At 35.2% G+C, this 15,830-nt stretch overlaps 1 protein-coding gene across 3 annotated transcripts; it reads left to right on the forward strand.

The window, feature by feature from the left end:
* Positions 1-272: 272 nt before the first annotated feature.
* LOC103447944 (MLO-like protein 6) lies at positions 273-9,025 on the forward strand. 3 transcript variants are annotated; one of them, XM_070807985.1, is made up of 16 exons: positions 273-394; positions 463-621; positions 744-801; positions 1,067-1,323; positions 1,844-1,960; positions 2,063-2,123; positions 2,336-2,424; positions 6,124-6,198; positions 6,471-6,565; positions 6,658-6,707; positions 6,974-7,014; positions 7,122-7,295; positions 7,432-7,467; positions 7,585-7,652; positions 7,752-7,812; positions 8,142-9,025. In XM_070807985.1, exons 2-16 carry the CDS (start codon positions 499-501, stop codon positions 8,628-8,630), a joined length of 1,794 nt encoding a protein of 597 aa, XP_070664086.1. In that variant the 5' UTR covers positions 273-394; positions 463-498; the 3' UTR covers positions 8,631-9,025. The 3 variants fall into 3 exon arrangements, 2 of the variants coding, with proteins under 2 accessions (XP_070664086.1, XP_070664085.1); XR_011573076.1 differs by having other exon boundaries at positions 357-621; positions 8,142-8,798; positions 8,846-9,025; XM_070807984.1 differs by having other exon boundaries at positions 357-621.
* The last annotated feature ends 6,805 nt before the right edge of the window (positions 9,026-15,830 follow it).

Consider the following 15,830-nt stretch of genomic DNA (forward strand, 5'->3'; position numbering starts at 1 on the left):
TAAACTTATTTCTATTGATACGACATCATTTATTTGATAAATTTTATCTCTAAATTTAATTAACCTAATATTACTCTTAAATTAAAGGGGACTATTATTATTCGGTCAAAATAACTGTGTTTGATTTTTTTTAACGGGTCAAGGACAATCTCTCTCTCTCTATATATTCTCTTACGCGTTCGAAAGTCAAAATTTTCCACTGCAGTCCCTTTCCTTGAATTCATTTCAACTCCTTTTAACACCCGCAACCTCTCTATTACCTTCACATGTTTATTTCATATTCTCTTTCTCTCTCTCTCTCTCTCATATTCATGATTCGATAACTTCAGTTGTTTCATTCATTGTTCCTTGTCAATTGGGCAACTTATTGGAAACTTCAGTTGTTTCATTTCATTGTTCTTTGTCAATTGGGTTCTTTGTCAATTGGGCAACTTATTCGAAACTTAAGTTATTTCATTTCACTGTTCTTTGTCAATTGGGCAACTTAATCCAGAAAACATGGCAGCGGCAACGTCTGGAAGATCGTTAGAGCAAACGCCGACGTGGGCTGTTGCCGTAGTCTGTTTTGTTTTGGTCTTGATTTCAATAATCATTGAACACATAATCGAACTTATAGCAAAGGTAAAGTCATACTTCAACTGAAAGTTCATTAATTTGGGTGCTTAGACCGACTTCTGGTTCTTCATTAGTTTACTCTCCTGAGTTTGAATTTCATTACATTACTTCTTTCACCATTTTTGCAGTGGTTAAAGAAGAAACACAAAAGCGCCCTTTACGAAGCACTAGAAAAGATCAAATCAGGTAAAACCCATGTCAAATCATAGACTAACTGATTAACTGGAAATGATTTATGGACACCACTTTTCTCCTTATGCACAGCCGGTCTATTTTTCGTGTCTTGATTCTTTGTTTTTCCGATCAAAAGGCTATAAATAATCAGCGTTGTGCCAGAGGAGAAAAATGGTGCAGCAATCATTTCCCGCTCGTTAATTGATTTAGTGAGAGTTAACATATTGAGATTATTGAGCTAATACCTATGTTTTATTTGTGTTTGTGGGTGTAATAGAGCTTATGTTATTGGGGTTCATATCCTTGCTCTTAACTGTGGGACAAGGACCAATATCAAACATATGCATATCACAGAAAATTGGCAACACTTGGCATCCGTGTGGCAAGAAGCAAGAAGACAAATTGAATAAGGAAGAGGATTTGGAGTATGTGGATGAAACCCCGAGCAGGAGACTGCTCTCTCTGTTTAACGAGACGGGCGGTGGCTCACGCCGTGTTCTGGCTGCTGCTGGCACCGACAAATGTTCAGCAACGGTAGGAACTACGAACGTTCACCACTTATTTTGATCTACAATTTTTTTTTTTCAATTCTATTTTTGTTCCTAGAATAAAAAACCGGCCAAGGTACTTATTTTAATCTACAATTTCTTTTGATACTCATTATTTTAACCTAAACAAAACTATTGTTAATTATTCAAAAAATTCACCCAGCATAAATTAATTATCATGATGTAGAAATTCCGTATTTTAGACTTTTCCTTAAGATGCACTCAATAAACAAGTAGCCATTTGTCAGCTAGCATTGCTTATATTATATCAGACGAGTACACGTAATATCTTATCAGTTATCAGACAAGTCCATGCAGATGTATAAATTAGAGGTGAATCGGAATCAATTTTGGTTTTTACAAGAAATCAAGTTGGTGAATTATACTTGATCTCTAAGCAATTTCAAAATGCAAACCAGAAACTAATTAGGAATGAATCAAACACGTAAATATTTGTTTATAATGTAGGAATTAAGGCTCATGGAATGTCTACTCAAATTTTGCAGGGTAAAGTACCTTTTATATCTGCGGATGGTATTCATCAACTGCACATTTTTATCTTCGTGTTGGCTGTTTTCCATGTCCTTTATTGCATCCTCACAATGGCTTTAGGAAGAGCCAAGGTACATCAATTTACAATTAATTAACTGATCTTTCTTTTTCTCTTTTAATTCATTATAATCAATGGAAATTAATTGATTATGATGACTATTTGGTGAGTTCAGATGGGAAGTTGGAAGCGGTGGGAAAAGGAAACAAGAACAGTTGAATATCAATTTTCTCATGGTTAGTACTGCAAATTCATAAATAATCTCCAAGAGCCAAAAATTTCTAAACATCCAAATTAACTAGATGAAATAATGGATTATTTAAAGTCTTGTAGTCTCTAATTGTGACTTTTAATTTTAACCACAATATATGAAAGGAAATTATTCAGAGTCAATGAGTCATTCAATTATTTGACATTTTTGTTTTGGCATGTGTTGTGTGTATGACAGACCCAGAGAGATTCAGGTTTGCAAGGGACACATCTTTTGGGAGGAGGCATATGAGTTTCTGGACCAAAACACCTTTCCTTATGTGGATAGTAAGAGCCCTCTACTCTTATTCCCTTTATCCTTTATGTTAGTATAATCATTCTTTGTGCATTTTATGAATGCATGGCATGTATATGTTAATATATACATCATTATTAATCGCCTGGTTCTTATTGAAATCTTTCAAGCTACAAAATAATAAGGGAATTGCTATTAGTACTCAAAAAATTTCATCTGGCACTCGAAACTTCTATAATTAGAAAGAAAAATATACTTGTGAAGAGTGTAGAATGAGATTTTTAGAGTGCTAATAATAATTCCCAATAATAATAACAATAATAACGTTTTGTTTAAGATTGAATGGCGTAGAATTCTAAACCTAATCTACTCTTATCTATTATCCCGCCCACCTTTACTATACTAACCTAATTGACTTACATACTTTCTACGCATTATAATGTCAATTTTTCACCCCTAATGGCTTAAATACTTTCAAATTTGTGTTTCTTGCTACATGAATTTTTTGTGGTGAATTTAGTATTCGCCATCAGATTGACGTCCGCATTGATATTTTTTTATTCATTTCTTTATCAAACAATAAAGAATCTAAATACCTAATAATTGTTAGTTGCGTGGAAACTTATCTCTACTAATTAATAAAACACTCATTGTCAATCAAAATTCTATGAAATTACCAGTTTAACCTTCTAATTAAAACAAAACATGAATAAGAAATATGGGGCAGGAATGTAATTTCACACAACCAAATTAAGCTATTTTTTTTTCAAAGTCTCATCTACATGTAATCCTAACATATCTCTAATTTAAAAATAAAAAAAATAAAAAAATAAAAAAATAAAAATAAAAAAACCTTCACACTCCCACATTCTCTATCACTCTCTTCCTCTCTCCTTCTATTTCAAAAACAAAAATAAAAAATTTTCTCACATTTTGTGTGTGCCCATATGCTAGTGTTAGTATTATGATTTGATCAGTGTTAAGATAGTCAAGGAAACAATCCCTTTCACATGACATAAAAATAAAAACACTGCCCTTTCAGATTTCACACGTACACACGAATAATAATAATCAAGTGATTCTCGTAACACAAATAGGTTAATTTAAAAATAATTACAAAGAAAATTAAGATTATAAAGCTAGATTGACGTGGAGGCACTTAAAAAAGAGTGGATAAAAGTATATAGGGTATCAATTATTTGTTTGATCTTTCCTGCTTTTGTTTTGGCCTGATTGTTTCAGTGTATCTTCAATCATACAAACCCTAATTCAGTAATTCAGTAATACTTCTCCCTTCTAATGTTAAGTTTTTAAGAAAAGAATTATAGGTCAAGTGTCACTAATGAAAAGTTTTCTCTTATAAGCCCAACAAAATGGACAATGATTGTTTGCCCTCCACTTCCAGTGCCTTCTCCGTGTCCTCCTGTTTTGTGTGATCACGGTTAAGCTACGTTAACATTTTATATTATTTTTTTTATAGATATAATAAGACAAAAATAAATAGTAATATAAAATATTGACGTGACTTAACCGTGACCACACAAACAAGAAGGCACGAGAAGAGCACCGGAAGTGGAAGACAGACAATCCTTGTCCCAACAAAATTAATGACGCCACGTTCTAACTGACATGTCATTTAATAAGAAATTAATGCTGCCAAGGAGAGTGATCGTGGCATGGCCATTGGAATTAATAAGCTTAAGGCCTAATAAAAGTTTGATAAAGTTGTTGGAAAATATGTCCGAGCCACTTGTGTACGACAGTAACTCAAGAACCTCGTGTGTTAAAGATAATACTCTCAACTATGTTACAATTAGCAAGAATAGCGTTATTATAAACGGATGCATACACTAATCCTCTCTTGCATGTATGCTTTTGATTTAAGGTTCTAAAAAGTGTGGGCTAGTCGGGCGGCGGATAAAGGTCTAGTGCCTAGACGAGGGACTAGGCAGTTTGTTTAGCTTTAGTTAAATCTATTATATAACATATAAAGAAATGACTAATTATACTTTAAAAAAATACATTATTGTATTAGAATATATATATTGCAAAACAGAATGATATATAGATTATAAAATATTATAACATATTAAAAACATGAGGAACAAACATATAGTGGGTGTTTATCCAAGTATTTAAGAAGTCTTTTATAATTTCTTGAAAAAATAAAATATGTAAAATGAAAGTTATGTATTTTCTGTCTAAGTGAGAGTAACGACCTAACCGGTTCTAGACGGGCTAGATAGTGCCTAAGCAAGTGCCTAGGCAGGTCTATGTGTATTTTCTTAATTTTCAAACGTCTAAAAATTAATCGAAGTGATGGCCAACTGTCTAGTGACTTTTATAATGTGCCATTTAACATTTTGTATGTTATCGAAACATACTACAGAAGTATACAAATATTGTATAACATATAAAGAAATGACTAATTATACTTAAAAAAAAATACATTATTGTATTAGAATATATATATTGCAAAACAAGTGGGTGTTCATCCAAGTATTATATAAGTCTTTTATAATTTCTTGAAAAAATAAAATATGTAAAATGAAAGTTATGTATTTTTTGTCTAAGTGAGAGTAGCGACGTAATCGGTTCTAGGGGCTAGATGGTGCCTAAGCAGGCGCCTAGGTAAATTTAGGTGTAATTTCTTAATTTTTAAACTTCTAGAAATTAATCGAAGCGATGACTAACTATCTAACGCCTATGTGAAATTTTTTAGAACAGTACTTTTGATAGACAAGACATTTTTAGCATTCACTTTTTATAATGTGCCATTTAACATTTTGTATGTTATCGACCCATACTGCAGAAGCATACAATTATTGTAGGAGTGTGTAGTAGGGTCCTGTACAGAAGATCTCTGCCAAAATTTATATTAACATGCAAGAGATAATCAGAAAAAGCCAAACACCAAGATTAGGGTATAGCCTATATATCAAAGTCGTCTCTTTAAGTTGTTTTCTTTCCTTTCTTTCTTTCTTTCTTTCTTTCTTTTTTTTTTTTTTTTTTGACAAACAAGAATCCCTTTAAGTGGTTTTACATATACGAATGGTGTGAAAGCGTTTTTTTTTTCTTTCCGAAAAATGGTGTGAAGCCCCTTTTTTTTTCGAAAAATGGTGTGAAAGCGTTTTTTGGTTTTTTTGTAAAAGCGTTTTTTTCAAGCATTTAGCTATGATTTTGACTTTTGAAGTCAATATAAGGATGAAGACCCTTCTAACCTTCTAGATATTCTTCTGAATTGTGTGTACAAATAATGAGATTCTATAAGAAAACTTTGGCAATACAAATTGGCTTCATTTTAATTTGTCCTGCCATGCGGCATCTACGGTCTTAAGTTTGCCACTATAGATAAGAACTGGGTGGTGCCCATGCACAGGACAATTTCCTCCTTTATTTGACTGATAGTTTGACTTTTACAAAGGACACCTAATTTGATTTTATTCATATTTCACGGAATTGTGAGGTACAGAAGGTCATGTGTCACGAAATAAGCAATAATGGTGGAAGTTCAAGACTTCTCTCATAAGCCTTCCTATTCCTAGCTTTTGTTTTGTTTTGTTTTGTTTTCGAAAAGCATTTTCTCTTCTTTTTTGTTACATTTATATGTAGTTTCTTAAAGTGATTTTTTTTATTTCAACTGGGTTTATTTAAGTGTTGACCCGAGGGTATGTAAATATTTTTTATACTTTCTTTTGCCTTACCATCCATTTATTTTATACAATTTGCAGGTTTGTTTTTTTAGACAATTTGTAAGGTCCGTTCCCAAAGTGGATTACTTAACCTTGCGGCATGGGTTTATCATGGTAAGTGCTTTATCATAATCTACCCAGGTGATGAAATTTCAAAAGTTCTACACCTTGTTTTCACAAATTGACAACTATATTGTATTGTACGCACACGTTCATACAATACGTGGAATTTTTTTTAATATAATTGATGTATTGATTCAATGAAGTTATGCTTTGTTATGACATATAAGATTGTGAAAAATAATAATATAAAACGCGTGACATACATTAGTTTGGATAATAATTATATTCTGTAACCAATAACATATTGCACAACAATATTTCAGGCACATTTGGCACCCCAAAGCCATCAGAATTTCAATTTCCAAAAATACATAAACAGATCACTTGAAGAGGATTTCAAGGTAGTTGTGGGAATCAGGTTAGTGATTTGGTGTTTTCTTCTACTTTTTTGTCCTTTTTATTTCACTGTTTGTTGACATAAACTTCCATTTTCTTTGTTACAAACTGCAGCCCTCCAATTTGGTTCTTTGCGGTGATATTCATACTTTTTAACACCCACGGTGAGTAAACTCATGTATTTAATCACGTCCTCACCTACTAAATTATAGGGGTGTGCTATCCACACACCCCTTTTTACTTCTCACACACCCTTTGTTAATTTCTGTCCGTTGATCTTCTTCAATTCATCCGATCCGATAGCCAAAAACCAAAAAAGTATGAGAGAAGTAAAAAGGGGTGTAGATATCACACCCCAAATTATATATGTTCCAACATAATTAAATTAATTACTTATTTGATTAAGCTTACTTGAATTTCGTTTGGACAGGCTGGTATACTTACTATTGGCTACCGTTCATCCCATTGATTGTAAGTAAAATCTCTTCCCTCATCATAATCTACCAAGTAGTCATAATATAATAGTGGGACCACAAGATGGATAGATCTAACGGTGGAAAATGCACTTGGACGTTCAGATCATCCTCTTGGTGGGGACCAAGCTACAGGTGATCATCACGAAAATGGGTCTTCGAATTCAAGAAAGCGGAGAGGTTGTAAAGGGGCTTCCTGTGGTTCAACCTGGTGATCATCTCTTTTGGCTCAACCGCCCTCGTCTCATTCTCTACCTCATCAACTTTGTTCTCTTTCAGGTACCTTAATAATTTTAACAGAGTTTTCAGTACTTTAAATTATATTAACATGAACTTAATTAATTCCTAGAGTTCTTAAACCCTATGTATGTATATATACACTGATCCTTTTGCATTATCTTTTTATCAATGTCAGAATGCCTTCCAGCTTGCTTTCTTTGCATGGAGTTGGGTAAGTTACATTTTCCTAATTATTAATTAATTGGTTAATTAATCTGAGATTTATTAGATAAGTAAATAAGAAAAGTGGAATAGTATACTAATTATCTGATAATTTTTGGCATTTCAGTATGAATTTAGCTTGAAATCTTGTTTTCACGAGCACACTGAGGACGTGGTCATCAGAGTTTCAATGGGGTGAGTCTCACTTCTTCCTTGGACTTAACTCTTAATTATTTCCTATTTTCCTAACCGTTAAAATTGTTCAAACACACAATTAACGGTGGCGATTTTTAGGATCCTCATACAGATTCTCTGCAGTTATGTCACTCTACCCCTCTATGCCCTTGTCACACAGGTAATGATCTAAATACATGATCATCAATTCATAGATTTAATTGAGCAACCACGGAGTTTTAATGAGAACCAAATTGATCCAATTAATTTGTGAATTTACGTGACAAAATGGCTATTGGTTGTAATGACATTCAAAATTTACTTTAAAAAGCAGGTCCTAAGTTCTAGTCGAATGATTATGAATGAGTTTGTCAATATATGACACTTGTTATTATATATCATTGTCCGAGTGAATCTGAATCACACAAATAAACATGTTTTCACTATATCGATGACTAAATTGAATAAATCTTGAAATTAATATTTGACTTTATATGTTGATTTGTGCAGATGGGCTCAACCATGAAACCAACCATATTCAATGAAAGAGTAGCCGCAGCTTTACGCAACTGGCATCACACAGCCAGGAAGCACATAAAGCAGAACAAAGGCTCCGTAACCCCAATGTCTAGCAGACCAGTCACTCCATCCCACCACACGTCCCCCGTCCACCTCCTTCGGAACTATCGGAACGAAGTGGATAGTTTCCATGCATCACCAAGAAGATCAAATTTCGAGGGTGAACGTTGGGCCAACGAATCACCCTCCCCCTCACACCACCTCCATGTAGATGGCAGTTCATCCTCTTACCACCACCATATTGAAATGGGAGATGTAGACCGTGAGAGGGTTGATGTCAATGAACAAAATTCGGTTGATGGGAAAACTACAATAACTGATACTAGTATTACTGTCATGGAACCTGCTCAAACACAACACGAAATTAACATGGAGCGGTCGAAAGACTTCTCATTTGACAAGAGGCAACCTACACAATAGCTCGAAAATTTGTTGCATTATGCATTAGAGATCGGCAATGATGGTGACAATGATGACAGCAAGGACGATGACGCAATGATCGGAGAGAATGGAGATGCTTGAAGCCACACATTTTGCATCCTGCCGAGTAGTGTTTTTTTTTTTAATATATATTTTTTACTCATTTATGTTCTTGATTTGCTTCATATTTGGCAGGGATGGAGATACACATGCAGTGACTGTCTCAATTGTTTTACTGTGCCTTTATGTTATAGCATTTTTTCTGTAAATAAATGCCTCTAAATCTTAAGCACAAAGTCACGATCCTGAATGCCAAAGAGCATTAATATTCTGTTTGAAGAGTTGATAATTGCCTCTCACAATATATATGCAGTTGATGACTTTTGGTGATTTTCTATGGATAGTGTTATTTCCTCAACTCATTTTTATCCCTCACATGCTCTTGTTAATTTTTTACCATTGATTTTTTACCTTTCATTCGATCCGACGACCTCAAATTAAGAGATGTGTGCGAGAAATAAAAATAGGTGTGTGGATAACACTATCATTTTCTATTGGATTTTTATCACAAATGATCCTTTAAATTGACCCATCCCATTAAGATGGTCCTTGAAATTGAAAATGAATTAATGTAGTCCTTAAAAATGGATATTGCAAATCAATATTGTCATTCTGTTAAAAATCTATCAAAAATTCTGTTATGTGCTGAGCACATAATTGGGTTCCACAAATCTAATAAAAAAATTTTATAAGAATTTAAAATATTTAATTAATGAAAAACATTTTTTCTTTTTGTATAATTAAAAACTAAAAAAAAGCAAAAAAAAAAAGAAAAGAAAAAAAGAGAATAACGAAGATGGATTGAAGGCATTTGAATGTTCTTCGCCGCCGCCGCGAAGTCTCTGAGCTCGGTGGTGTTCGACAGGTCGATCTCCACCAGATTCTTGGAATTGGCAGCCAAACTCAGTAACCCAATTCCGTAAAAGCAGCCTGGACTTGCAGGCATTTGATCTATCGAAAGGAGGCTGGACTTGCAGGCATTTGAACGGCGGCGAGGGAGGCCTCCATGACTCGCGGGCAGAACGTGAGATCGACGTGGGAGGCATTTGAGTACCAGCGGAGGACTCTCGGGAGGTGGTTGGAGAGACAAAGGCTTGAGCTTCTTGCAGTGCTCTGACGGCTATATGCCGTTCATTAGGAACTTTATAGTTTATACAGAGAATGGCATCTCCCCTTCATGTGTGACGGCTGGGGGGGAGGGGGGGGGAAGAAGAAGATGAGCTGTTCATCTTCTTCCTCTCTCTTTTATTTTTATTTTTTTCAAGTTTTTAATTACGTAAAATAATATTTTTAATTCAAATAAAAATATTTAATTAGACTTGTAAAACCAAGTTATGTGCCACATCAGCACATAACAATTTTTTTGACAGATTTTTAACCAAATGACCACATTGATTTGTAACACCAATTTCCAGAGACTACTTTGATTGATTTTCAAATTGAGGGACCAACTTGATGAAGTGAGTCAATTTCAGAGACCATTTGTGACAAAAACCTTTTTCTATTAGTACTACAATTAAATCTCTATAAATTAACAGCCGTGAGACCAAGGAAAAACTTGTATTCAACAAAATATTAAATAATCAATAATCAATATTTTAGTAATTTATGGATTAATTAATAACTTAATGTTAGCACTCAAAACTAGGAGGTTAACAAATACCAGTGCGGTCGGGCCTTGGTGTGCTCAAGATTAAGACATTAGCAACTTAACAAGGATTAATTAAGCAGTTCACCCCTCAAAACTAGGCTACGTCAACTATGGTGCTAGTATATATATTGAGAATTGGTTACAAAGAGCACTCGGTTATGATCTAATCTTTTTCTTTTCTTTTTTTTTCAACCCTTATGAGAGGTACCCTTCCACCTTATATAGGCTCTCAGTGAGACCCTAAAAGTCTTTGGGCTTGAATACTCCACCGCCCTCGCATTTAATGAGCCAAGTATATAGACATGACTTGCTAGCTACTACTCCATCCTTGAGTCAACATGTGGGAGTGAAGTGACGTTTGTTCAAGTCTAAATGCATGTCTTCATGGGCCAACGCGTACCTAACGCCTTACTCAGACCTCAGGTTTGAGAAAACCCATACATGAGCGCTTGATCTGATAGCTTTTATGTTCCTTCATAGGCTTATGTTCTCACTAATGGCCAACATGCGGCCTGGGGTTGGGATCCGAGTAAACCTGCTCATAGGACTTCGTGCTATAAAGTTGTCAATATGCCAACTTGCCGCCAATCTGGTGGGCAAACCAAAATGTTGGGCAGCTGTCCATAACACTCGGGGGTGCCCTTTCTACTTCCATGGGGCCTCGGTCTTCCCTTCTTCCTTTGGGCCTCGGTTTTCCTTTCTCTTGAAGGAATATTTTGTGAAAACATGTTCATTTAAGCAACATCTATAAGCATGCAATTAACAATTAAAGGCGGAATCATGCTTGCATGCACTTAAAACAAAACATTACCCATGAAATTCAAAGCCTAGTAGATTGGTGAACCAAAACTCAACTCAAAACAAAGTGAGTTGAAATTGTTTACCTTTGTAGATTCCTCTTTGCATAAGCAAAGGCTAATCACCCAAAAAGAGGGCCTTCATTCCTTGCAAATTAAATCTATGGATTTGGATGGAAGAATAGGATTCTCCAAGTTCCCAAAATAGAGAACCTTTAAGTTTCTTCACCAAGGTTAGATTGGAGAAGAAATGAGTGACCTTGGAGTAGTGGGATTGCTAGATGCACCCTCCAAGGGGCCGGCCTCTTTAGAGAGAAATGGAGAGACATGTCTTCTCCAATTTTCTCCAAAACAAACCCTAAATGAATTTTGGCTATAAAGTCATATTTATACCTTTATTCATTTGAGTGGCAAACTTGTAAATAAGTCCAAGTTCACTACCCTTAACCATATGGCCGGCCTTAGGGTGTTGTTTGGGCTTTTGGGCTTTTGTGAATTAAGTTGTCATACAACTTAAGTCAATGGGCTTGACGTTCGAAGCCCATTGGGCCTAAACGTCCAAAACTATCCCGAGGTCTTTAACGAACTTATTCGTTTGATTAATTAACATATTAATTAATCATTGCCATAAATAATTAAACCATTTAATTATTCTTACTCATCTCCATTGTTTCTTCAATTTCCACCTTACACGGTGTACGATCCATTAGGTTCCTTTTAGCGAGGCAGTGGGCGATTCAAACTCTTTCAAATCGATTGTGAATTGAAACTTACTTTCAATTCTCCCTTTAGTGATTATACACGTTTAGGGCTTCCACAAACCAAGAGTGACACCTAGCAGCATATCATGGTTACCCAAGCTAATCAGAAGAGGTGGAGAACCTATTCAGTTTAGGATTACAAATGCAATACGGTCTTTCTCTAATACAATACTCTTGACCACATTGTTTGGTTTGATAGTTTATTTATTCATGTCTACTATCCAATGTGATTCGTGTGCTTATATGATTACCTTGAATGTGATTTGGAACGCATTCCTAAATCTCATTCATACTCTAGCTAGAGATTCTAAATCATATCATAGAGTATTCTCCCTCAAACAGTTTGAAGGTTAGAGATCCCTTGTTGCGCATTCACTTGCCTCCATGGCTAAGTGGCTTAACCCCAACGATGCCGTGGACACTCCAATGGAATGACGTTTGACATAATCAAAGATCAAGGACTTAACCACAAGACAACGACGATGCCTCAGGTCAAAGGACTACTTTGCATTATCTCAACCATGAGTTCTCATGTGACATGAATATGAGAACTCTTCGTTGATCGTGTTCAATGAACTCATTCTCTATTGAGCACCTACGTACTTGTCTTGATGTCACACACACCAATGACTCGAGACTAGTCACTCTCCCTGAGAGAAGACACAGTACGTACTGATCTTAACGGACTGTCAATGCCCAATTGGCAATCCTATGATCAGGAACATTTAGGATGTGTCTACGAAAGAATGGTCTCATGAATCTAACTTCATTAGATCGCATTCTCCCAATCACATATTCCTTGGACTTTATCGTTTAAGCATATAACATTTATATGAGACGGCTCAAACAATAATCTTTGCCTTTTATAGTTAAACTAGATTAGTTTAACATGTGAAATATCCGTAAAGTATCATCATATGATTGGCTTTAGGGCACATTTCCAACACTTTCTTCCTTTGGGCATTGGTTTCCCAAGCCAATACCACTTTACGGGTCGAAAAGAACCCTGAGTTAACAAGTCCCCCAACTCCCTATTCAAGTTTTCCTTCTTGGACATGGACCTTAAAATAATACATGGGTGTCCTGTACGACATTTTAGTCGCCTCATCAAGACAGATTTATGGGGGTTCTTCCTTACATGGCTGTTATAGATCGCTTTAGAAGCAACTTTGTCCTCACAGTGGAGACTTGATGATTTGATGATTTCATTCTCGAATTACATAGTTTGTCCTTAGTTTTGTTTCATCGTGTTTGCATTGCTTCGGTGAGTTGTTGTGGTAGATGTATAGGGGTTTTCCTTATTTACGAAGCAGTCGGCTTTATCTTCAAATTAAGAAATTGGTTACTGGAGATACACCCATCTAACACCTCGGTGTATATATTTCATTGTATGTGTTTGTTAGGATCGATTAAGTTATCTATTGCTTCTGTAAAAATAATTAAAAATAATAATAATACAGGAAAAACGACAGTCATAGCAGTCTTAAAACGCCTTAAACCAAACAACCTCTGGTTTTCCTTTGTTTCTAGCGGCTAGCTGCCAAGGACGGAGCCAATGAAGGCTCACTGGGGGCATATGCACCCACTCAAGTGATTCGTTTGTTAAGTTGCAGACTACAATTATATAATACACATGTGTTATTTTTGAAGAAAATATATGTACCTAGTATCCAACATACTTTCATACTGCGTATACTTCATATCAAATATTACATGAGCAAAAGTGCTCTTGTTTTGTCATTCAAACCGAAAAATCTCACTCTTGCGTAATTATGTATTAATATTTTTCTTATCACTTTGCCACTTTCCACTACTACACTGAAATTTTTGTAACATTGTAATTGTGATACATTATGATTTGAAATCATCCATATTTTCATATTGGTTATAAGCCATATTATAATTAGGTTTTCTTAATTGATTTTCAGGTTGCCCCCACTAAAAGAAATTTCTAACTCTGTTCCTGCTAACTGCTGCTTCTTTTCCACACCACTCTGCCCCTTGTTTCTTTGCCCTCTCTCTCTCTCTCTCTCTCTCTCTCTCTCTCTCTCTCTCTTTATATAAACTACATCCAGTACACTTTTGACTCATAAAAAGTAAGAGAAAATATTTGAGTTAGGGATATGGATATAGCTGAGGGGCTTTCCGGAAGGTTGGCCAGGCAGTGCTATGCAGTCTTGTGTTTCGGAAGGTGGCTCACTACATCGGCACTGAGGAGGAGCCGAAGGACCCGAAAGAGCGCACCAGGCGGCGTCTTCGTGCTGTTCATGGTCCATCTTTTCGTCCCAGCACGCCTGCATATAGCTTAGGGGTATTTTGGAGGAAAATCAAGCAGTGAATCAAAGGTCCATCTGTGTGTGTGTGCATGATGGTTTTTGTTCTTTGGGTTTCTTTTCTAGGAACAAGTCTGTAAATTTTTAACATTTCGCTGGTGGTAGTGAAAGAGAACTATCATTATTGTGTATGAGTAGTTTTTGGTTGACAAATTTCGTGATATTCCGGTAACGGGTTAAGTATTGACATGGTGTTGGGTTCCGACAAAACATCTCGGATTGTGATGAGTTCGACTGTGAGGAGGCTGGTATATCCATGTATGGCTCACCAATCCGCGCATTTATGATGAGTTCGATATTTAATTATTTGTCGTCAATATCGATCCAAATTAAAACAAACTATTAGAATTGATAAAAAGGGTTTTTCTTCCGTACGGAAAATGTTGTGTATCAAAGCCAGAGTAGATTGAGACTCAGATGGATAACTTAATTTAGAAAAGGGGAACGAAGTCCCCAAAGTTGAGAGTTTGATCCAATAGAAAAGTAAGAAGTTTAGTGGCACACCTTTGTTGTAGTGTCTTGACCCGTTGAAATACTTGTCTCTTGATACGCTCTCTTGCGTGTCTGCTATAAGACATGAGCGAGTATGAGGCATCGACCCAACCAATACATTCAGGTAAAAGTTGGATCAAACTAACACAACTCAAATTACCCTTAAAACTTAAGAGATTATATAGCGTATCCGAAACATGGATCGGTACACTACGTCATAACATAAATGGAGAAATACTTGAAAAAATAAACTTCTCTCCGCTAATATTATAATGGGTGGTGTACCAATTCATGTTCCAAACATAGAGAAAAATCTCTCATAAAACCTGGCACTATCGCCTACTAGCTTTCTAATTTTGAGCACATACAAATGTGGCTTGACCATAATTTGATCGATTTATTATTCAATCAAGTAGTTAGGAAATTGTTATTAATACTCAAATACTTTATAAAGAAAAATATTCCTATAAGAAGTCCATAATTAATTTGTGGAGTGTCAATAGTATCCAATAATGTGAATATTTTTGCTCATCACCCTCAAGTGATGGTGATACTCGCATCCCATTTATCATCGTTAGTTTTTAATTTTAAGATTTGTGTCAGTCCACTACACAAATCTCAAAATTTAAATTCATCTAACAATATAAATAGGGTAGTGAGGAAAATGCACTCTCCAACCATGGTCATGTTAGGAGACCAGCTTTTTAGACCAAATTTTGTAGAGAAAATGCTAAGGAAACTCTCTCTAAATTGAACTCTTTATAGACTCTCTGTCACATCATGTTTTGGGCATAATATTTTATACTGATGACATGAGAAATAACGTTAAACTATAAAATGATAGAGAGTTTATGACAAGTCCCACTTTTTTAGAGTCCCATAGCATTTCTCAACTTTGTAAATAATATGATGTGGTAGTTGATAATTAAATTATTAGTTAAGTATTAATTAACCTATTTATTTTTATTTGTAACACGTTACATTGTTTGCAAATTTAGTATTCCAAAAATTACATAATTGCAGTGTCTTTCCCGAGGCGATCCATATTTATTTTCGACGTCACAGTTTAACTAACCCAACCATATTTCAGCTTAAAGAAATAAATA

This window comes from Malus domestica, chromosome 11 (genome assembly GCF_042453785.1).
Source record: "Malus domestica chromosome 11, GDT2T_hap1".
Lineage (NCBI taxonomy): Eukaryota > Viridiplantae > Streptophyta > Magnoliopsida > Rosales > Rosaceae > Malus > Malus domestica.